The following is a 24,121-nucleotide window of genomic DNA, read 5'->3' as shown; positions in this document are numbered from 1 at the left end:
CTTTATATCCAAAATGGTAGCGACACCAAATACCCATCATAACCTCCGAATTCTTCAGGTTGCCACCTTCTTACCCTCTCATTCTGTCTGCACACAGCAGCTTGACTCAAGTGGTCTCTAATCCTAAAACCTCACCAGTTATTTTCATGACGTTTCAGAGGATTAGTGGCTCAAAAAATAGAACTTAACTCTGAATGCATAATAAAATATCAAAATATCACCTATAAACTCAGGACTTGATGACTTAGCTTTTTTGCATGAAAGAAATTCCGTTCCAGAGGAATCTGCAGCTCACATCAACCCATCAGGGTGTTTAGAAATGACCTTTATATCCAAACGTGGCTCCATTTGAGCCAAAGTGCAGACACATAAGGAGCAGTAGGACATGGCTGACATTTTCCAAGAAGGTATTTCAGGTTGCTCAGGCATTCAGGTATCTCTGGATCTAAAAGGTTTTACAGGTTACGTGGGTGCTTCCAACCAAACAAAGCCACCAGCCAGATGTACATCTCCACCCAAATACCACATTACTGTGCAGTGTATGAATGCCAGGAAGATCCATTCTCCTGAAGGATACTATCACTTAATGAAGAACCAAGATAAGTAATAGCTCAGCCTTCATTTATTAAGGAATAATACAGACACAAATGGTTCTGTAGGCGCGTCACTAATGGATAGATGGGTGAAGAGACAGGTAAGCAGCAGTGTTTACACACACAGACTGCAACCCTACACACAACATAAACCCACATTGTCTTCTGATCTCTTCTGGAGAGTGGCCCAACCCACAGCACTTGGAGCAGCAGTGCTTACCGAGATGTCCTGAAAACGTAGTGCACAGAACTGATCCAGCTACTCAGCCCCAAAAAACATCACCACAATTACGAAAACTTCCTTCGCATAAATATTTGTTAAAGAAAAAATTAACAAGGACAACACGTGGAAAACTATTTTAGCATCACTTTCCTCATAGAAACAACCTTAAAAAAGTTCAAGCGTTGAAAATGAAAAGCACAAACTCTGTCAACTCAGAGGGAAGCTATATTACAGCATTCTAACCGAGAATGTAAAGAACCATAACACACAACAGCAGCTCATACATGCTTTCACCACAGAGTTCTCCTAAACAAAATTCTCATACAACTTGACTCCTATTTATTTTAATGGCAGTACAATTAACTGCACATTGTGGAACACATACATAGCTTGTTATAGATAATGAATTACTTCAGTACATTATGGAATCCTCTTTAGGACACCAAAATCATTTTTGAGGTTGTAGTGAAGCAATACAAATATTTCAAGTAATACTCCACCTTCCCTGCATCGTTCATCACGAGCACCCACCCCGTGCAGCAGCAGGGCCCATTTTCCCCAGTCTTCCCTTTGCTACTGATGCATTTGAAGCAGCCCTTCCTGCAGGCATTGACATTCCTTGCCAGATTTAACACCCAATGAGCCTGAGCTCATACCAACCCTCCCAGAGAGGGAGAATCTTCCTTTCTCTTTGCCTTCACCCTCCCTATTACCAAAGCTTTGCAAGCTGACCCAAGCACCTAGAAAACAAATAAAGGACCACTCGATCACTGGCTACATCTACAAATGACTGTATGGTTACTAAGTATACTCTCAGGGAGGGACATTTCCACTTAGATACAAAATCTACTTTTGCTAAAGCAATCAACTAATCCTAGGGTGAAAATAACGTCCGTGAAAGTATGATCTAAAGACTTTTTGCCAAGTCAAAAAATACAGAAGCTCTGTTATATACTAACAGGAACAAGAAAAAACCACCACTGAACAGCAGCATTTCGAAGCAAAGACTTCTCATAGTTATGCACTGAAAGTTGCTCATCAAACAGCAGTATCACGTAAATTAGGCTCCATCAGTCTCTCAACAACACAAGAGCACCCAAACTTTTAAGAGGTGTGGGGTGTAGATGTTATGAGTTTGGACTCCAGACTGTGACTGTCCCTAACCACACATCCTTCTCTCCCAGAATGACCTCTGGCAATGTCTTCTCATCCTTTCATACTGATTCATTTCCACACAAGCTGTTGAGAACAAACTCTTTCATCTACTTGCCTTGGTTATTTGCGTATGGCAACAGAAGGAACAAACAAGCAGAACAGAAGTGGAAACTTCTTGATGCTGTGCTGTTAGACTGGGACTAAGCAGTACCAGCAACACTCCGAACATCCACTGACAGGACTACAAAGATAAAGCAATTTGAATTCACTCTACCACGTGACTTTAAATGTAGGACAGAACGTTTGTGCTGTGCAACCACGATATTTCACTAACAAATACAAGGTTTTCAAATACAGCTTTAAGTCCAACAAAGAATCACTTCAGGGATGACTCTTAATTCAGCAGTGCTCTTTCCCTGCCAAGCTACTTAATGTGCAAGGCTTCTCCTTCATCCTCCACAGTTGCACCCTTTCAGTTTTCACCTGCTGCTGGTTCTGGTGCTCATCAAAACCCTCCTAAAAGGCCAATTCAATTCGTTAATGCAGATGAAAATTCAGCCTCGCTACAGGCAGGAGACAAAGCTCTTTTTGGGTTAGTGAATGAATTATCGTAGCTCTTCTTGAGCAGATTCAAAGTCCAAGACCACACAGAGGAAAAATTACTGAAGGAAGGTGGGGAGGTAGAGAAGAGGACACGTCCTTGGTATTGGCTTCCTGTTCCAGCCCAGCATACACTCACATAAACAGTGGCAACTTCTGTTTGTGCCAGTTCAGCATGAAAACATTCACGGCCAGACACGACAACCATTTAAGACCACAGTGTTACCAAACAGCCATTAAGTTTCCTTAGCATGTCATTTGATGCTCTCACAATTTTCATTCAATGGGAGCTTAAAGTAATCATGCCAGGACTGCAGCGGTTCCACTCTTTGTCTTCTCTTTTATGTCTTGATATCTTTATAACACCGGCACTGGCACAGAGCAGGAGAAAGGGGAGGTTTAGGTTGGATATCAGGAAAAACTTCTTTTACTAAAAGAGTTGATAAACACTGGAATAGGCTCCCCAAGGAGGTGGTTGAGTCACCATCCCTGGACGTGTTTAAAAACCATTTGGATGTGGTGCTCAGGGACACAATTTAGCAGAGGGTTGTTAGGGTAGCATGGTTAGGTTGTGTTTGGACTCCATGATCTTTAAGGTCTTTTCCAACCTAAGCAACTTCACGATTCTATGACTCAGTGACTTGCTTTACTTTGCTCCAGACTCCACTTGCAGCCAGCTCACTGCTCAGCCCTGTGAGCACCGTTACAACCAGAACACGGAGGTGGGGACAGCAAAATACCTGCAGCGCTTTCAGCTTAGATCAGCTTTCAGGATATGTTTACTCAGATGGATGCAAACAGTTGCCAACTCCTCTACCTACACCCTAACTTGCTGGACACAAGCCAGCCGCAATGGAGATGATATAACCGAGCCTAATTGCACGCCCAGACCAAAATACCTCACCTGTAGGATACTCTCTGACTACTTCAGCTCCTCTAAGCCTTAATATATTCCTTCAGCCTTGTTTCTTTATTACACAGTGGAACCTCCTTGATTCTAAGGCACTGATTAGCCACGATTCCATCCCCAAGGTGCCACCACTAGCACCACGCGCGTGGTGCACTTACTGCTGCCAAAGACATAACGCTAACCTGCTGGGCACATTGTTGTTCCCTATTTCAAGCCTCACCACTCCAGGAAATGCTGAAAATAGCACACCCAGCGTCCTCCTCACCCAGCTCACCCAGCTCGCCCATCCCACAGCCCTTATTACCACCACCCCACGCCATCTCCTCCCCAGAACGCTCCTCTATGCCCTTCACCCTCACACCTCTCAGCCCACAGAGCCCACCGTGACACCCCCACCCTTCCCAAACACCTCCTCCTCCTCCCCCCTTCCCTCATAACCCACCCCCAAGCCGACCACCACCCACCAGGTACAGAGTGCCGTAGATGCGGAGGGATTCGGCCAGCGCACTCTGCGTGACATGCAGGACGGCGACGGAGCAGCGCGGGTGCCAGGTGTGCCCGATCTCGTAGCAGCTGTGGGGGATGGACTTGCTCAGCGCCGCCATCTTGCCGCGCGCGAGAGGATGAAGGGAGGTGGGGGGGGGAGACGGCGAGCGCGCGCGCGCGCGCCCGCCGCGTCACCGCCGATGCGGGAGAAAGGTCGCGCGGGGCGCTACCGGCGGCGGGGTTACTCGCGGGCAACTGCGGCCGCTTCCACCCCCCCTCCCAGCCGGGCTCGCGTGAGGCCCGCAGCCAATCCGCGGCGCCGGGGGGCGGGGGTAAGGCTGGCGGCTGCCGAGCGGGGAGGCGGGTTGGGAAGCGATGGCGGCGGGGCGAGGGGAGTTAAGTGAGCTAAGGAGGGAGATCGCAAACTCTGGGGATGGGTTAAGAATTGATTTATTGATGGGGGAGGGGGAGTTTAAATGGATGTTGGGGTGGGGAACTGTAAATAGGTGAAAGCTTGCAAACCACCGGGGAGGTGGAATTGCTGCAAAATGGGCGACTGCAAAACGGTGGAAGGTGGCAAACTGGGGAGGGGGAACTGGAAATAGATGGGCGTTGCGAATAAGGATAGATAGGGGGTATCGCAAACCGATGGGGGCGTTGCAAACCGATGAGGGGTTGTAAATAATGGGGTAGAAGGATTGCAGACTGAGGAGGAGAATTGCAGATAGATGGGGGAGTAGCAAATCGGGGGGGGGCATTGCAAACCGATGGGGAGTTGCACAATGGGGAGGGGAATCGCAAAGAGATGGAGGGGTTGCAAATAAGGAGGGGGTTGGAATCAAGTGGAAGGGGCTGCAAACTGGAGAGGTGGATGGCAAAGCTAAGGAGGGGGAGTTGCAAATCAGGGGTGTGTGTGCAGTCCTGGGAGTGCTGGAAGGAGTCTCACTGATGGGAGCATCTGCACCTGAGTGCATCAGTGTCTGGGAAAGCGAATGGGGGGGAGGGGGAACATTGGGATCTGAGGTTGCTTAAAGCTTCGGGGTCACAGAATCACAGAATAGCCTGGGTTGGAAGGGACCTCAAGGATCATGAATCTCCAACCCCCCTGTCACATGCAGGGCAACCAACCTCCACATTTAATGCTAGACCAGGCTGCCCAGGGCCCCATCCAACCTGGCCTTGAACACCTCTAGGGATGGACAGGGCACCCACAGCCTCTCTGTGCAGCTGTTCCAGCACCTCACCACACTCTCTGTAAAGAACTTCTCTCTGACATCCAACCTAAATCTCTCCTCCCTCAACTTCAAACCATTTCCCCTTGTCCTGCAGTTATCAACCCTTTCAAAGAGTTGATTCCCCTCCCCTCTGTAGGCTCCTTTTAGGTATTGAAATGCTGCAGTGAGGTTACCCCGCAGCCTTGTAAGTTGGGCTACAGAATCCTGGAGGGCAGGGGTGGTTCTGCAGCCAGGTCAGCTGCAGCCCTGGCACGTGGCCCAGCTTGCAGTGCTGGCTGTTTGTGTGCCCAACGTGCTGGGATGTCCTGTGGTGTCTGTGAAGTTTGTGAACAGTCCGTGCTGGGTACAGGGTGTACAGTGGCTGAGTGAGGAGTTGTGTGAAGCTTGGCTGGCAGATAATGACCTAGTAGGGCCGGATCATAGAACCTGCAGCCAGATCATAGAACCATATAATATCCCAAGTGGGAATGGGCCCACAAGGATCACTGAGTGCAACTCCTGGATCCACATAGGACCATCCAAACCGAACCCAATGTCTGAGAGCACTGTCCCAACGCTCCCTGAGCTCCGGCAGCTCGGGGCCATGCCCACTGCCCAGGCAGGCTGTTCCAGGCTGTTCCATGCCCACCGCCCTCTGGTGCAGCCCCTTTCCCCACCTCCTGTCACAGCTCCATGCTGTTCCCTCAGGCCCAGTCGCTGTCACACAGAGCAGAGCTCAGCGCTGCCCTCCGCTCCCTGTGAGGAGCTGCAACCACCATCAGGCCTCCCCTCAGCTTGCTCTGCTCTGGGCTGAGCACATCAGGGATCTCCGCTGCTCCTCATTTCACCCTAATGTTTTACACTCCTCCCAGGAAGCCTCCTATTGATGCAAGACCATGTATTTCCAGCAGGTTGTTCCAAAAGTAATGCTTCATATTTAATTCCTTGGAAACTTGCATCCACAAGTTTCGAAGAGCACAGTAACACTGTTCGATAGAGCAAATTTTCAGCTACAGAACACTGTTTTTCAATATAGTCACCACCATTAGCTGTGCATTTTTACCAGTGAAACTGAATCACCACCTTCACCTTGCTGGTCACGCTTCTCTTGATGCAACCCAGGATATAGTTGACCTTCTGGGCTGCAAGTGCACATTGTAGGCTCATGTTGAATCTTTCAATTGACACTCCCAAATCCTTCTCCTCAGGGCTGCTCTCAAGCCATTCTCCACCCAACCTGTACCTGTTCTTCAGATTGCTCCAACCCAGGTTCAGGACCTTGCACTTGGCCTGTCTGAACTTCGTGAGGTTGGCATGGGCCCAGCTCTCCAGCCTGTCCCGGTTCCTCTGGATAGCATTCCTTCCCTCTAGCATGTCATCTGCACCACTCAGCTTGGTGTCATCTGCAAACTTGATGAGGGTGCACTTGATCCCACTGTCCATGCTGCCTACAAAGGTGTTAAAAAACACTGGTCCCAGTACTGATCTCTGCGGAACACCACTCCTCACCGGTCTCCACTTGGACATTGAGCCACTAACAGTAACTCTCTAAGTGTGACCGTCCAACTAACTCCTTATCCAGTGAGTGGTCCATCCATCAAATCCATTTTTCTCCAACAGGGCGACCAGGATGTTATGTGGGACAGTGTCAAACACTTTGCACATGTCCAGGTAGATGGTGTCATGCTGTAACTCCATCATAAAAGGCCACCAAGCTTGTCAAGTATTACTTGCCCTTGGTGAAGCCATGTTGGTTACTACTGATGACCTCATCTTTATTTTCCATATGCTTTAGTAGGGCTTTCAGGAGGATCTGCTCCATGATCTTGCCAGGCACAGAGGTGACACTCTCTGTCCTGTAGTTCCCTGGATCTTCTTTTTTTCCCTTCTTGAAAATGGGGGTTAAGTTTCCCCTTTTTCAGTCAGCGGAAACCAGACTGCCATGACCTTTCAAATATGATGGATAGAGGCTTGGCTATTTCATCCTCCAGTTCCCTTGTGGAGGGATTCAGTTCCACACCTTTGCTTCATATGCCCTTCCATGTAAGACACCATTTTGTCAGACTGCCCCACTGCTGCCGTCTGTCACACAGCAACAAAACATAACGGAATACTGGTGGGAATGTTCAACCTCTACTGCCATCCCACTAACATTCTCCTCTGACATCGTGGGCCAGCACAGTAAAATAGGAGATGTTTCTTTCAGAGCAGACCTTGGAGCAGCTCTGCAGATCTTGTGGTTCAGTGACCCAGTGCATCACTTCTTGCTTCTGCAGTGCTCTGATTAAAGAACTGTTTGCAGGCAGAAATGGCAGTTGTTGCCTAATATATGGATTTGCCCAGCCCATCTTAGGAAAACACCTCCTGATAAAGGAAAACCCAGCCTCATTCACATGTGCAGCAGCTCTGCTCGGACCTGAGCAGGAGGTTTGGGATCTCTGCCAACTCTGGCTGTGCACTAACGAAGAAGGCACCACAGCACTGACTTTGCTCCAGGCTCTGTTCCATTGGGTTGCAGTCCTCTATTCTGGGAAGCCCTAGGGGTGAAGTAGCATGGGAAAACCCTAACAGCCCATTCCAGGCTGGGCTGTCCTGGGAGCTCAGCCTTAGTTGGAACAGGGACAGCAGTGTCTTGGAAAGGAAGAGACTCACTTCAAAAAGCATTGTGAATCTTTACTTTTACCTCCTTATGTTCTTGGGGCATTCAGGAGCTCTCCTGGCCATATGAACAAGGCTGCATCCTGAGAATACCAGGCTGCATCAATAAAGCTAATAAATGCATGCCAGGGATTGGTCCCTTGGTGTGAAGCTGGGTGATGTGGCTCAGGACTTGCCTTGTAATAAACATCTGGGTGTCCTGGAGAGTGTTTTTCTGAGTAGTCCTAAAACCAAAGGCAGAGTGTAAGCTAATTGCTAAGCAGCGTAAGTGACGGGGGAACTGAGTGTTCTGAGTGCTCGGCTTACTCCAGGTCCTCACTAATTCAGCAATGTCATATATACCAGGACATCAAGATTGAAGTTTACACAGTCAAAAATGTCAGATGCATGTAAGCCTCATTAAAGGACAGCTACGATATCCCAGTTTCTGTGCCTTCTGCCAGACAGGTGAGCGATGTAGCAGCATCCTACTGCCCTGCACTCTTCTAGCTGAATACATCCATTTGCAGCTGAGCTGACAGAATGCAACTTTCAAACATTAGCTGGGCCAGACTCCCACTTATGTCTCAGGCTTTGGCACGACCCCCTTCTTATTGGACAGCACTACAGCTCTACAGCTCACCTATACTGATGCTAACTGGCATACAGATGTCTCAGGTGGCAATGGCTGCATGCAGAAAAGCACTGTCCACCTTTCCAGGTTTCTGAGGGTCTCACTGTCTGATAACATTATCTACTAATATCTTCAGTGTCTAACAAATCTGCTATCTGCAAGGGAAATTAGGGATCTCAGCCCACGACAGTAGATGGAGGTGTGAAGAATTCTGCTTGCCCTCACAGTGAGTCACCATAGAATCATAAAATTGTTTGAGCTGGAAGAGACTCTTCAAGATCATCTGGTCCAACTCCCCTGCAATGAACAAGGACACCTACAGCTCAATCAGGTGTTCATAGGCCCATCCAACATGACCTTGAGTGTCTCCAGGGACAGGGCATCCACCACCTTTATAGAAAACCTGTGCCAGTGCTTCGCTACCTTATTGGAAAAAACTTCTTCCTTATATCCAACCTACATCTCCCCTCTTTAATTTGAAGCCATTTCCCTTTGTCCTATCCCACAGACCCTGCTACAGAGTCTTTCTTCTTTCTCACAGCCCCCATTTAGATACTGTAAGGCTGCTCTCCATTCTCCCTGCAGCCTGCTTTTCTCCAGGATGAATAGCCCCAGCTCTCTCAGCCTGTATGTGTAGGAGGGGTGGAACACTCCACCCCTTGGATCATTTTGATATACTCCAAAAGCTCCATGTCTCTCCTGTACTGAGGACTCCACTAATCTGGACACAGTGCTCCAAGTGAGGTCTCATAGAGCAGAGCAGAGGGGCAGGAACACCACCCTTGCCCTGCTGGTCAGTCTTAGGAGGTGGTCTGGATCAGAACTTATTACAGATAGGTAATCAGCCAAAAAAAAAAAAAAAAAAAAAAAAAAGGAACCAAAGAAATAAGCCAAACAGGGAACTTCCCATCACAGGAGGCATCACATTCCAAGTGCAGAAGAATCTGGGAAATCTTCCTTCTAAACGTTTTTATGCATCACAACAATCTGGAACCATTTTGATTTGGAAGCAGTGCAGAGTGTTGCCCTCTCTCCTCTCTCATAGTGCTTTCCAACTTGTTGCTTTTTTTGCCATGTATTTGTTTGCTCCCTTGGGACAGGTGATCCAGCTTTTCCCTGATGCTTGTGCAGTTCTCAGTGCCTTCCTGAGCTGTGCTTCTGTAAGCAGCTCCTCTTGTCCACCAGGAACTGCCCTCTCTAGGAGAGTAGGGTTTGCAACCACTTTTCTCATGCTTCTACTCTTATTTTGTCCTTCTGCTTGTTCTCTTGCTATTCTTGTTACTGTCTCATGCTTCCATTATAAAGTTCTATTAAATCCTCATTAAAAATTACTGTGCTGCTATGAAGGTTGGGGAACAAATGCATCTTTCAGCTCGGGTCAGTGCAGGTGAACACAGTATGCACACTGACAGACACCTGCTTCCCTCGGTAAACTGCAGAGGATCTCAGAAATGTGGCTGTGCTGTGTGCTCTCTTAGGGCACTGTCAGAATATTGCCAGGAAATTTGTAAAAAGTGAATTTCAGGAGAGAACTGAAAGCCTTTGAGAAGGGTCTGGAGCATCACGCCATCAGTGGTATCTGGAGAGAGCTTCACCAATCTCCATTTCTTCTCAAGATCTGGCCCAAGTGTAAGTGCAGGCTATAATTTGCTTTGTAGGTGTAAACCATAAGCTCCCTAAAGCTTGTCATGCTTGTCTAGAATGGCAGTGAGTGGCCATTCATTGAGCTGGCATTAGAATCACAGAATCATTAAAGTTGGAAAAGACCTCTAAGATCAGCTAGTCCAACAATGAACCCATCCCCACCATGCCCACTGACCACATCCCTCAGTGCCACATCTCCATGCTCTTGGATGCTTTCAGGGACAGTGACTGCACTGTCTCCCTGGCAGCCTGTGCCAGTGCCTCACCACTCTTTTGGAGAAGAAATTTTTCCTAATATCTAACCTGAACAGCCCCTGGTGCAACTTGAACCCATTACCTTTTATCACTGTTACATGGGAGAAGAGGCCGACCCCCACCTCACCACAACCTCCTTTCAGGGAGCTGTGGAGAGCAATAAGGTCTCCTGCACCTCCTCTTCTCCAGGCTGAACAACCCCAGTTCCCTCAGCCCATCCCCATAAGATTCATGCTCCGGACCACTCACATCTCAGCTGCCCTTTTCTGGACATGCTCCAGGGCCTCAGTGTCTTTTTGAGGGGCCCAAAACAAACACTGTACTCAAGGTACAACCTCCCCAGAGCTGAGTACAGAAGCCCTTTAAGAATCACTTTTCACCCTTGTTTTCCCAATGGTAAGCTTAAGCCGTGATGCATTATTTGAAGAAGGATTCTCTTTTGGCTTATAGTCCTGAGTCCTACTTGTTCTTTTTTTCTTTTTTAGCAGGGAATAATCTCAACATCCCCTTGTGTTTGCTGATATTTCAAGGTAAAAGAATTAACTGGAAGTTTTCCCATTTTCCAGATGTAATGATTTCCAAAATAAATATGGGAAGGGTTGTGGGATAATACCATGTGAACATTTTAATACACACAATAATGTCCTCCAGTTTATACAGATCTGGATTTTTTCCAGACATAAACGTTGAAATCTTTCATAGAATCAAAGAATCATAGAATGACCTGGGCTGAAAAAGACCACAATGATCATCCAGTTTCAACCTCCCTGCTATGTGCAGAGTGGCCAACCACCAGACCAGGCTGTTCAGAGCCACTTAGCAAAGATTACATCAAGAAATCAGAACCGTAGTGTTCACCACACTGATTCTGTAGGCTAAACCAAGAGATGACATACTGAGCTATGTTCATGCTTCTCACTCCAGAAGAATTGTATTTCCGTTGTGTTTTGTCTATGGTGCTGCTGTTCCTGGAAGTGCTGATTTATTCTTTCTGTATCAGGTGACAGAATTGGCTGAAGTGAGCCATGAAGGGCTAAACTGAGCCACTGGGATCACTATAGGAGGAACCAGAGGCAGTGCACATGGACACCACTCCAGCAGCAGCCCAGAATGGGAACTGGGACCCAAAGGAGCAGCTACTTCTCTGCTCATTTCCTGCTTTTCGAGAAAATGCTCTCAGTAGTTTGAAAAGAATGCAGAATAACATCTTGCGTACTCCATGTACCTCAACCTGCTTGAAATCCCTCCAGCTGGGTAATAAAGGCTGTTTTTCTGCCTTCATTCAACCAACATTCCTAAACCTCTGCAACAACCTACTTCTACTGCCAGCCTATGTCACTACTCCATCCAAATGGAAATAAAATCTTTTAGGGTGGAAAAATTGCATGCTACCAAAACGTATATCTGCCCATGCTCCCTGCAATCACAGTGCTGTCTCTGGAACTCACATCCCCTTCCTCCCTCTGTGATGTTTCTCACATTCAGCAGTCAGGAAAGACCTGTCCTGTGCAGGTACCACATCCTTCACCTCTTCGTGCCAGGTGGGGGCAGCAGCCTTCAAACAAGCAGATGGTGCTCACCTTCCTATGGATATGAATGGGAAGGAGAGAAGTAGAGTTCTGGGCCTCTTGAATGAGTTCTGAGATAAATCTCTTATAGAGAAGTCTGACCTCAAGGGCAGGGCAGGTGCAAGCTGGAAGAAGCAACTGGTTGTTGGCTGTGCTCTTCAGCTCTGCAGATGTTACATCTTTCCCAAAGCAGGACAGAAAAACAGAGAGGAATGAATGATGAAATCCTTTAGTAAAAAAATGTTGTTTCTCTGTCCCCTCAGCCATTCCCATCTTATATGAGGTTATTACTGCAACATTATTTATGCTCCAATCACAGGAATTTTTTCATAGTCATGAATAGCTTTGTAAAACTAAGAAAAGACTCAGAAGAAGCCATTTTTTCCCTGTTTGAAGTCCTAACACACTTTAAGTTTCTGCAATAAAACTGTCAGTCCATAAAGTTGGGCTGCTAAGACCATAGATAAAATGTAGTTATTCTAAAGCAATTGAGCTCCTTTGAAAAGCAATGATAGTTTCGAGGAACTCAGCACTATTGAAAAGGCTTTCAATTTAAGCCTGAATTTTCCAGAGGAATAATGAACAGTAAATTTCACTGACTTAATTTTCAAATGCCCATGTTGAAATAGCCTTAGGCGTCTGATCACTCCTGCTGCCAGCTCTTAGACATCCAGGAGTGAAATTCAGCAGCTTAAGATGCAGATGCTGAATCACTGCATTTTACAGGTCTGTGTTTCCCAGCAAAATGGCCACAATTTTAGGTTACCGTGCAAAGCTGGTTTGATAAACTGCATCGTCCTTAGCAGGACTCTGGATGTCCAGTACTGTGAGCAGTTGCAAATGAAAGAAGCTGTGCTCCCATGATGACTTTTAGCTCTTTAAATCGCAGGATTAAGCAGGTAGATGTGGCTTTAGACATCCACGTTTGGACCTCCTGTCAAAGACAAAAGTGTTATAAAAATCAATCTGATGGGACTGCACAGCACCTGATCGTCACCAGCACACTTTTAGTTTCTCTCTGTTGGTCTGAGCTTTAAATGTACATTAAAAAGAATTGAGAAGTTGAAATAAGCCAGTTACAACTCTCAAAAGAACCATTTTTAAACACAGAAGCATTCAGAGAACAAAACCTCCTTTTCAGCACTTCTGGCTCATTCATGGGGGCCATTTCTTACAGTTCTGCTAAATCAGTTGAGAAAGTCACCAAAGCATAGCAGCATCACAGTGTTCCTATGAAAAAAGGCACCAAAGATCCTTGAGAAAACCCTGAATAGCGCAGAAAGCAAGAACAAATGTTTTATATATGTGGTATTGTTAAAACTCCCAAGTGGCATAAATATAATAAACAATAGTGAAGAATGGGATATTTCTGTTTGTTTCCACACACTTGAGATGACCTAACCTACCTCAGGCATGGTTCCACTTTGTGACTTGTGAGTTATTTGATCGTTCCAAACTTGTGAAAATAAACACTATTATTCTACTGTTCTACATTGTGCATTCTTTTGTTCTCTGTAAATAGACTGAGAACTATCAAATGAAACTAAATCATAATGAAATACAAATCAAAATAAAAGCTGCAGATAAAAGAAAAACAGCACATTCAATAAAAAAGATGTAATAAACACAAAAATAATGAAATGGTAGGCTCATCACTGAGCACAGCTCCATGTGCTCCAGATGACTTTGTCAGCATTTCATGGTTCAGTTCTGATCTCATTTGCAGAGGTCTCCCACAGAGACTTCTCCTATACTAACTCTAGGATAGACAGAAATCTAGCAGGGAATTGGAACTTGATGATCCTTAGGGTCCCTTCCAACCCAAGCCGTCCTATGATTCAGAGATTCTATGAATTTCAGGTTAGGATTTTCAAAGAACCCTTGAGAGCTGCTCAGATCGCAACCCAGTTCAGTACGGGCTGGACACCTAACTTGGTACCTCTTAATAAATTCCTCTCCTAAAGTAACAGGCTTTTTTTCAGGCTGTTCCAATACTGTCTTCCAGAGAGTTTTCAGCATTTTGCGTAGTTGTAAATAAAGGCTGTGGTGTCACCTTGGTATCTGAGTTTCCAGCCAGAAGACATGAACTTGAGTATAAATTCTTTCTTAGGAATGGTTCTGCTTTTTGAGGTTAGCTAAGCCCCGAAACCGACCCATGCCTCTGTGTAGCAGTAATGTCTGGAAGTCATGTTTTGTAGATCACATTATGTCAAATTTGTGCACATCATGTTGAGAATCACTGTTGTTCATAGGGCTTTCACCACTCGCTGGGAGAGTTCCTTTCATGGCCTGATGTATGTTACTGTCAGAAGGCTTCTCTTGACAGTTTTATAGTGTTTTGTAGCATTGGAAGACACTGAAGACAGGGAGAAGTAAACTTACTGCCAGATTTCTGCATACATGTGCATATGCATGTGCATGGAGATGAGGTAAGTGGCCAAATGTGATATCATTTTACGTCCCTCTCCCACACCAACAAGGCACCTTCCTTTTACATTCTCTTTACTGAATATAAAATATTTGTTCCTTATGTTTTGAGAAGAAGAAATGTGATTTTATACAGATCTCACTTTGTCAAAAAGCCGGATGGGGGAAGTCAATATAGCTTTGGATAGAATAATGCACTGCCTCTAATAACACACCACTAAGGACAGTCCATGGGTGAAGTCTCAGTACCACAAAGGAGCATTAACTCAAATGATTTATAGAAGTTCCCTCATACCAGAACTTCAGCAAACTTTACAAAGATAGTGATAATTATTCAAGAAGTTATACCTCCTCCCAGCATTCCCACCCCCACCAAACTGCATTCATCACTGTTCTGAAAGAACAACTGTACACAGTAACAGACAGTGAGGGATGATGGGGGAACATTTTAAGTAAATAAAATAGCTCATTTTGAAATACAGTTTTCACTATTGCGTGAAGGAGCTCTAATTGTTAATGGTCAAAAAAATAGACATACAGGTTTATAGCACAGCTCACCAAAAGCTGAAAGTCTCAACATAAATTTCCTTTTATGCCCTGCGTCATTTTGTTCTAGCAGAAGGAAAATAAGATCTCCCCCAGGCCCACCTCTTACAGTACCACTTTTCAGGAGGACTTTTGAAAGTTCCCTTTTCCTATGTGCCTGTTTCAAAAACAATTTCTTGAAGTGCTGTCTGTTTGCTCTCTGAAATCGTGGACTTGTGACCCAGTTCATCCTTTCATAATTCTGAGGCTGGATTGGCATGGCATTACCCTTTATGTGCAAGTCCCATAGCAAGCCTTAAGGGCATTACAATGACTCTCTAGTTAGCCTGAAATTAAGACATTTCTTAATCCTGCATTGATGCACTGTACCCCCAAGTGATCTTCCATTAATAATCCCTTAGTCTATACTTTCTTATTACAGTTAAGCCTGTGTTAATTCTCTTTGCTTTACCCAGCTACCTGAGCAGCTAAGGAATGAGTCAGACATCCAGTGAGATGACATCCTCACACAGAGGGTGCTGACACACTGGAACAGGCTGCCCAAGGAGGCTGTGGATGCCCCATCCCTGAAGGCATTCAAGGCCAGGCTGGATGTGGCTCTGGGCAGCCTGGTCTGGTGGTTGGAGACCTTGCACATAGCAGGGGGTTGGAACTGGATGAGCATTGTGGTCCTTTTCAACCCAGGCCGTTCTATGATTCTATGATCCTAAGCACTTCTGATAGTCAAGGCAGAGCGGCCTCGATAGCTCTGAACTGGACTCTCAAGCACCTTCTCTTTCTCTCTTGACTACACAGGATTCAACGGCAAACTAACCTTCCAAAAAAAACCCACAGATTAAACTCACCCTTAGTTGCACATCTATCAGGTGCAACTGAATCAGAAGGAAGAGGCAAGGTGTGGGGCAGCACAGAGAGCATCACTGGTCTTTTCAGTGGCTGTCCTCTACCATGATGGCCTTGGTGTTGTTGCAATGTACATCCTCCAGAAACTCTCCTGGATGTTTCAGCTGTGGCCTGAAATTTCCATATTTGGGGAATAATTGGCTTTAGATTTTCTTGGGGAACATTTGAGTTGAAGAGCAGTTTTTATAGATTTTTTTTTTTTTAAATGCACATTTTATAGGAGTTTTATTTTTATATTTTTCATAGTTCCCCAAGGATATATGTACAGTGTCAACAATAATGAATGACATGAACTTTTACCATATGGAACTGAAATATCATGGTATTCCAGTTTTCATGGTAATCTGGCCCCATGGAAGTCTCTCTGAGGAATAAAAATGCCTGAGAAAAACAGAATTCACATAAACTACCATTATTTTCTAACTTCATCTATATGTCTACGGGGAATTAGATGGATTGTCAGCCTCCAAATATAAATAACACTGCCCAGGAACGAAAGATCACTATATCCTCAAATGCTTCATCCAGTAATAACAAAAATAAAATTCTGTGTTTGTTCCATTGATAACAAAACCTCTGTGCAGTGCGAGAACACCAGAGTGATCAGCACTGTAGAAAAGGTTAAGGGTGCGGCTCCTTGACAGTCAAAGCCAATCTAAGCTATTCTGTTTTCTTTTGTGGTCACACCACCCGTCCTCGTCATCACATTCATTTCAATCTGTTCTGTTCGTTTTTTGACAATTAAACCCGCACCTACACTGCCAAGGAGGCAGAGGAACAGCAGAAATGCACGTGGGATGGGGTGGGTCAGGAGGAATGATATTTCAGGTCAGAAAATGGTCATGGAAATGGTGCTTTGGACAAAGAACTGCTTGTGGAGACAGATGTGATTTGTAGGTCTCAATTGCTTTGCACCTACACAGGCAAGGAATACAAGGTAAATATAAAATGGCAGCAAAGCCTTCCGGACAAGAATGAATGCCATTATTTGTGCTCATTTTGTAACTTCTTGAGTGTGTATAACAGCAATCCATACGATTAATTTTCCAACTTGGGTAGAAATTAGGAAATCTGTTTGACGAAGACTTGCCAAACCAGTCCTTCTCACAGCCTGGAATGAAGTTTGTGTTTGTCTTTACTCATATAGGAATAGGTAGAGAAAGATGTGAATGTCATATAGAAATGGTTTACAGAAGAGAAGCTCTGTTTGTGTGAAGAGGGATAAACTGTACTGGAAGAGGGAACAGAATAAAGCAAATGCCTCCTGCCACAACATCCATGCTAAAGACTATCTGTATAAACATATCAGCAAAAAAATAACATGCTTGAATGAAATAACTATACCGACTCCCAAACTGGGAGTATACTGTGACCATTTGAAAAGAAAACAGCCAAAAATTAGAAGAATTACAGGGGAGACTGGGGTTTGGAATTAATTAGCACTCAGACCTATATTTTAGATGGCCCACAAAGTGAAGAACAGTGCCACTGTAAACCAGGCTGTCCTGCCAGAGCTGGAAGAGCCACGTATTGCTGCCTGGTGAAACCCTTCTGCCATTTTAGCAGGACCTGAATGCAGCCATGTGTGTAACGTGGTACCCCTTAGCTGGCGTGTGAGCTGCTCTTCGTGAGCGTCCAGACAGCAGGCACTATCAGACAGCCTGCAGCGTTGCATCCATCCACCCTTTGTGTATTCACAAAACTCTACAAAAGCAGCACAAATCTCACTAACTTCAACTCCTGGCAGATGTCAAATTTCTTTCCCAGGAGGATGACCCCACTGCCTGCCTAACATAACACAAAGACGGGTTTTTTCCAGCCATGCCTTGCAAGTCAATACTTGCTGTTATGTAATTAAACACAGCGTATCGGCTCACACAGGCTTTTTAACGGGAAAAAAAAGAAGACATTTCAAGATTTGTGGCTAGATTCATCAGCATGCTTCACAGCTCTGTGCTGCTCCAGTGACACAGAACAACCTTATGCCTGCAGTAACCGATTCATTACAGCAGCTTGTTGCTGTACCGCCGGGGCAGCGCAGAACAGCTGAAGCGTATCAGCAGATCTGCCTCCTGAGCTCCTCTTCTGAGGGCTGTGTATCTCAGCATAACTTAATTTCTGAAGTCTACTTACATAGGAGAAGGACGTACAACCAACCTAGCTTATGGAGAGCAAATATAGCAGAAATGACCTCTGCTGCAGCTAGAGTTAAAGCAAAAGGGGACGCAGAGAGATTTAGTAGGAAAGATGACGCTGCAAAAAGGAAGCTAAGCCATATTTATAAAGCAAGACTCGTGACCTCCCAGAGAAATAGAGCTTGGTCTGTCGTTCTCCACCATGGTGAAATAACGCCTTGCGAACGATCAGTCTATTATTTCCAAAGATTCGGACTAATTTGCTATTGCGAAATGAAATGTCTTCAAACAAGGCAAAAAAGTGCATTCCTCATTCCGGACTGCACTCTGCACTTGCCAAATCTGAAGTTATAAAACCAAGCTGTGTTGGAGTTATCTGAGCATGAAAAAGGCCTCTGAGCCATTTTCTGAGAAGAAAACTATTTATCATTTTCCATAAAATAAAATAAAATAAAATAAAATAAAATAAAAATCTCTTGGGCCAAGATCAAGTGTGGGAAATTTCAGGCCAAAATGCAAATCCCTGAGCATTGCAGACACAAACATGAGGAGCAGTTCAAACTGGAAGCCTGTTTGGGACACAACAGCATGGATTCCAAAGTTCAGGCTGAATTCTGCTTCCCCCATGGGTCAAGACACAGTCAGTGGATTTTCCCAAAAGGAACAGATTTTGTTGAAATTAGACATATTGTATCTCTGCAACACAGCTTTCCTGGGCACTTTGGTCAAATCAGAGAATCAGAGAATGGCCTGGGTTGAAAAGGACCACAACGATCATCTAGTTTCAACCCCCCTGCTATGTGCAGGGTCGCCAACCACCAGACTAGGCTGCCCAGAGCTACATCCAGCCTGGCCTGAGGCTGCTCGTGTTGGATGGTTTTGTATTTCAGCATAGTGAAAATGTGGGGAAAAAAAAAAAAATTAAAAAAAAATTGCCAAAATGTTTCTGTAATACCAGATCCTGATGCCAAATAAATGCCGGTTTGGTCTGTTAATCTGGCAGAGGACATACTGGCTCCATCACAAAAGGGATGGCCAGCAGGGACAGGGAGGTGATTGTCCCTCTCTACTCTGCTCTCATGAGGCCCTATCTCAAGTACTGCATGCAGGTCTGGGGGTCCCAGTACAGGAAAGGCAGAGAGCTGTTGGAGTGGATCCAGAGGAGGGCCACAAAGATGATCAGAGGACTGAAGCAGCTCTACTATGAAGACAGGCTGAGGGAGCTGGGCTTGTTCAGCCTGGAGAAAAGAAGGCTGCGGGGTGACCTCATTGCAGCCTTTCAGTACCTAAAGGGAGCCTACAAATAGGAGGGGAATCAACTCTTTGAAAGGGTTGATAACTGCAGGACAAGGGGAAATGGTTTGAAGTTGAAGAAGGGAAGATTTAGGTTGGATGTTAAGGGGAAGTTCTTTACAGAGAGTGTGGTGAGGTGCTGGAACAGCTGCCCAGGGAGGCTGTGGATGCCTCGTCCATCCCTGGAGGCCAGGTTGGATGGGGCCCTGGGCAGCTGGTCTCATATTAAATGGGAAGGTTGGCGGCCCTGCCTGTGGTGGGAGGGTTGGAGCCTCATGATCCTTGAGGTCCCTTCCAACCCATTCTGTGATTTTGATGATTCTATACATGAATCCTTCATTATCAGACGAAAGGGCTGTGGGAAAACTGTCAAAAATAAAATATCGTACATATTTTTAAGCCAAGAAAGAGAAATACTTGCATGTCAAATACTAGGACACAGATGAAGTGACGTGTATATGAACATCTGTCATCTTAAGAAAGTTATGGCCAGCTTTGCTCTTGGTGCCCCATTATATGGTGTGTGTGATACACCTGTGCCTTCTAGATTCCCACCCAAACAGCCTGATAAATTCTCGAGCGTTGGCACCCATTTTGATGACAGCTAAATGCAAATGGTTTCTTGAAATGGTGCATATTAAACAGCGCTGAAATTTCCTGTTTACAGTGCTGTGAAAACAAAGTCTGAGGTCTCTGTGCAGACTGAGTTAACATTATTGACTTTCAGGGGTCATGGAGCAATTATTGACCCATGCTGGCATGCAAGGAATTACACATGTGAATTCAGATATTGTATGGATGTGTCACAGCTCAGCTGCACAGCAGTACCTTAAAGGAGGCTACAGCCATGTCGAAACAGAGACATGCTTCCTGCTTTAAAAAGGTCAGCCTCTCAAAGTACAGAATAACAAGCATAGTAATAGGAATCAACTGTAAAGATTTTACTAGATTCCAGAAAAGCCATTATGAAAGCAATCTGCCTTGATTTAAAAAAATTTAGCTAAATGTATAGGTGGAAAATTAAAGAAAACACCTTTAATAACATCGTTAACACTATAAAGTTAAGAAAATACATCAGCGATAAACAGGAGAAAGAAGACATTGAGTTGAATGAAAACAAACACAAAAGGAATTAAAAGAATGTTATAAAATAAGCAAAAAGAGAAAATTAATGGACAGGTGGTCAAAGACGATGGAGTCTTATGTAAACCAAGACAGAGCCACAAATGGTACTGCTATGTTACAAGATGGAAGTTGTGGAACTGTCAATAAACAATGCAAGTGACAAATGTCCAACAGATATTTGGCTGAGTTTTGGAAAACACAGATGAGAAAAGTTACAGAAAACTGACTAACGGTGAAAATGCAATCTTATGGTTTCAGTGGTACTATAAGGAGATGTCCCAGAACAGCTCTAGGATTTGCACATGTTTAAAAACCTGCCTGTTTTGCTCACTTGTATCCAAGAACTTTGTCAGAAATCTGTGGGATGGCAACGTCTATTCCCTCTGTGTCCCAGAAGTGGCCATTATCCAGCCACCATTAGACATCTCCAAGTGACCCTGCACTTCTGGGCTAGTTTTTAAAATGAAATTCACCTGACCATAAGTAGACATCTAAATTTGATTAAGGAAATCAAATTCCAGTGTGGTATCCACGCTTAAAAAGAAATGGAGAGGGTGCCTGAGTTTCCTCAGGTCTACCCACAAGCAGTAGTGGCTTTCGGTGTGAGGCTGTGGTCTGAAGGGCAGATAGCATCCTTGGATGTACAAGCAGGCTGATCTCGTGTAGGAATGAAGACCTGCACGTCTGACATGAGTCTTGTTTCTACTGGAGAGCCAAATCACATTCTAACACCAGCGTTCAGGAAAACACTGATGCCTTGAAAATATTCAGTTTTGAATTTTCCCAGATCTCCTGCTGCAAGAATCTGAGAGATACTGGAGACATTCTATGACAAAGAAATACACTTGCAGCTTAAGTAAATATGCAAAAAAAAAACCATAAAAACTTCAGAGGAAAATTATAACAACAGAAATACAATAACAGACTATAAGTAATATTTTATATTCATGTAATTCCTATAATGTGAGTTGCCCCCTGCAGTTGTTTGCTTGTCTTAGCTGACTCTAAAGGGACAAAAAGTCAGGCTCAAATCTCACTCCTTTAAAATCAAAAGCATGGTTAAAGCTTTGCAAAAGACACCTTGCAGTAAGAAACTCGGGAAGTTCAATCTATTTTGCTTACTGCAAAAAGGCCAAAGGGTGACTTATTTGGTCTGACATTACTCACAGGGATGATCTTGGGGATGGCTTCTCACTCTGGCCACTAAAGATCCAACAGAAGTCAGAGGCTGGAAGCAGGAGATAACTCAAACTAGAAACCAGATATAATTATTGGCAGCCACAATAAATAGGGAGCTTCTTAGCAGCTGATTCTTTAATGAAGGCAACCTCAAAATCATATTTCTTAAAATAAAAATAAAAAAAGATACACTGCGATTCAAATAACAAACAAGGAAATAACACAGCTTGGGCTGTGCAGGACTCAGGCCAGAATCTCACAGCTGCCCAGTAATCTAAGAATCTCTACACCAACTATCCCAGAGGTTTCTTACTTTGATCTGTTTCAAGAAGCTATTATGCACATGCTTATCATGGTGACATTTAATCACTGTTAATATATGCACAAGGTTCAAAGCAGTGTAATTACCATTTTTTCCAACTCAGACCTCTGCTATGATTTGCCAGTGTTCTTGTTTTGAAAACTAATTCCCATTATCTAAAAGACTCTCCAAAGCAAACATGGCAGTGTAGCACTTCCTAATATTTATTTTTGTGTTCTCAAAGAAAAAGCAATAGTGGCAATTATTTTTTTGGGGGGGGTGGTGTTTTTTTTCTAAGAGACACTCATATCTCACTGCAGCTCTAACATGTCCTCCTGTCCCTTCCACTGAGTCAAAGGACTGGGTCCACTGGCAGAGGGTTTTGCTGAATGTGCAGCACACAAATTGTTTCCTGGGAATTAGGCAAAGCTCTGCTCTGGTCTACCCCACTACAGGTTGGACAGGGCTCTGAACAACCTGAGCTAGCTGTGGGTCCCTGTTCATTGCAGGGGAGTTGGACTAGATGACCTTTGAGGGCCCCTTCCAGATCAAATGATTTTATCTAAGAAAAAGATTCATAGCTTTTAGGGTCACCGTGATCCTCCTCCCTCCAACCTCCTTACCTACAGAATTTAGACCACAACTACTCCCATGGGAGGCTTTGCTTTCTGCTTTTGTGTGTTAGCCTGTATGGAATGCCCAGTGCCCATTCCCTGTCTGATTTAGATCACGCTTTTGGTGGGGCTGGGAACAGCTCAGTGGACATTTGCAGTACACTGTGTGAGTTCACAGCACTATCACCAACCCAGATTAGCAGCTGAGTACTGCTAGTCACAGAAGGCAATGCTTATGAGTAAATACAGCCCTCACCAGATACGGGTTGAGCTGCTGACTGTACTGCAGGCTCCTTGCACGACCTTGGGACCACAGCACCGTCTGACCCTGTGTTAAAAAAGTTAAGATAATATAACTTGTCTGCCTCACAAGGGTTTTATAAGTCCGCAGTCACTTTATTGGAGCTAAGCATCAGGGTGATGAGGGCTATGTAAACACCTGCGCTCATGAAACATCCATTAAAACACTATCTCTAGCACTTGAGGAAGAAGATCAGTCAGCATCATGGCCATGCACAGATGGACACACAGTTCTGCCACAGAGCACCCACACGTGTCCCACGCTGCATGCACAGAGACATGCACCCAGCCAGAGGTCATTTAACCAGGGCTCTACAAACATTTTCCAAGTGCTCTACAAACAAGTCATTAATAGATGACATATTTTTGCTAAAGGCACAACCAGCTCTACCAGATTTTATTACAGGTGTAAATTATCTGGAAAGGAAGCCTCATTTGTCTGCTCTTAATCCATCCTCCCGCTGACACTCCACAGCTCAATCCCACAGCCCTTTTCTCTCATCATTCACGAGTGCTACATCCATACGTATTTATGAGATTTACACAAATACCATGAGCTACTGATAGCAGTGCCCTCCTCATTTCTTGCTGCCCACGAAGGAACACCGTGACCCAGGTGGACTCCACCACCTCCCTGGGCAGCTTGTTCCAATGCATTACCACTCTTTAGAAGAAGAAATGTTTCCTAATATCCAACCTGAACCTCCTCTGGCACAACTTGAGGCCATTCCTGCTCAGCCTATTGCCGTTACCTGTGAGAAGAGGCTGACACCCACCTTGCTGCAACCTCCTGTCAGGGAGTTTTAGAGGGTGATAAAGCGTCCCCTGCGTCTCCCCTTCTCCAGATCAAACAATCCCAATTTCCTGAGCCACTGTCCATTAGGCTTGTGCTCTGGACCAAGCTGCGGGTGCCCCATCTCTAGAGGTGCTCAAGGCCAGGCTGACTGGACCCTGGGCAGCCTGAGCAGGTGAGTGGTAACCAGCCCATGTTAGGGGTTGGAACTGCATGGGCTTTAAGGTCCCTTCCAACTCTGCGACTCTATGAAGCGGACACATGAAAGAGGATAGGCAGCACCTCGGAAACTTCCCCGGCTCTGCCCACAGCCTGACGAAGGCTCGGCCTTACCCTGCCCCTAGGCAGCCATGCCCTCGGGGAGCCCTTTCGGCCGGCAGTGCTGAGTGGGAGCGGGCCTCACGCCTCGGCCCGGCGGGGACGCACGATGGGGACAGCAGGCACTGCGCCCCGGAGCGCGGGAGGCAGCGAACGAGCGCCTGGCGTTGACAGCGAGCGCTGCCGGCGGCGGGGCACAGCGGGGCGCTTCCCCGGCACCGCGGGGCGCGTCCTCGGGGCGGCGGCGCTGGGAGGAGGAGGTGGCGGC

General features: G+C 45.4%; 1 protein-coding gene and 2 long non-coding RNA genes across 6 annotated transcripts in view; 1 reads left to right on the top strand and 2 right to left on the bottom strand.

Annotated features, from left to right (window-relative positions):
* Positions 1-4,125, bottom strand: part of TMEM135 (transmembrane protein 135) — a 166,083-nt gene extending 161,958 nt beyond the window's left edge. The window contains exon 1 of one of the 2 annotated variants that reach the window (XM_042862536.1): positions 3,946-4,125. In XM_042862536.1, the coding sequence (XP_042718470.1) occupies positions 3,946-4,086 (141 nt within the window). In that variant the 5' untranslated portion in view covers positions 4,087-4,125. The remainder of the gene's footprint in view (positions 1-3,945) is intronic. The other variant, XM_042862537.1, reaches the window with a different exon arrangement.
* A 6,230-nt stretch (positions 4,126-10,355) lies between these two features.
* On the top strand, positions 10,356-13,407 carry LOC122175172. Its single transcript, XR_006177327.1, has 2 exons — positions 10,356-10,881; positions 11,352-13,407. It is a non-coding gene; the product is annotated as an uncharacterized LOC122175172 (long non-coding RNA).
* LOC122175171 lies at positions 10,719-23,977 on the bottom strand. 3 transcript variants are annotated; one of them, XR_006177326.1, is made up of 4 exons: positions 23,869-23,977; positions 22,699-22,770; positions 12,686-12,853; positions 10,719-12,098 (listed from the first exon to the last, which is right to left on the bottom strand). It is a non-coding gene; the product is annotated as an uncharacterized LOC122175171 (long non-coding RNA). The 3 variants fall into 3 exon arrangements; XR_006177324.1 differs by having other exon boundaries at positions 10,719-12,853; XR_006177325.1 differs by lacking the exon at positions 23,869-23,977 and adding an exon at positions 23,519-23,847 and having other exon boundaries at positions 10,719-12,853.
* Between the last annotated feature and the right edge of the window lie 144 nt (positions 23,978-24,121).

This window comes from Lagopus leucura, unplaced genomic scaffold (assembly GCF_019238085.1).
Source record: "Lagopus leucura isolate 7727_CA_CO unplaced genomic scaffold, USGS_WTPT01 Super-Scaffold_702, whole genome shotgun sequence".
Taxonomy (NCBI): Eukaryota; Metazoa; Chordata; class Aves; order Galliformes; family Phasianidae; genus Lagopus; species Lagopus leucura.
This window is presented reverse-complemented; position numbering and strand designations above follow the sequence as displayed.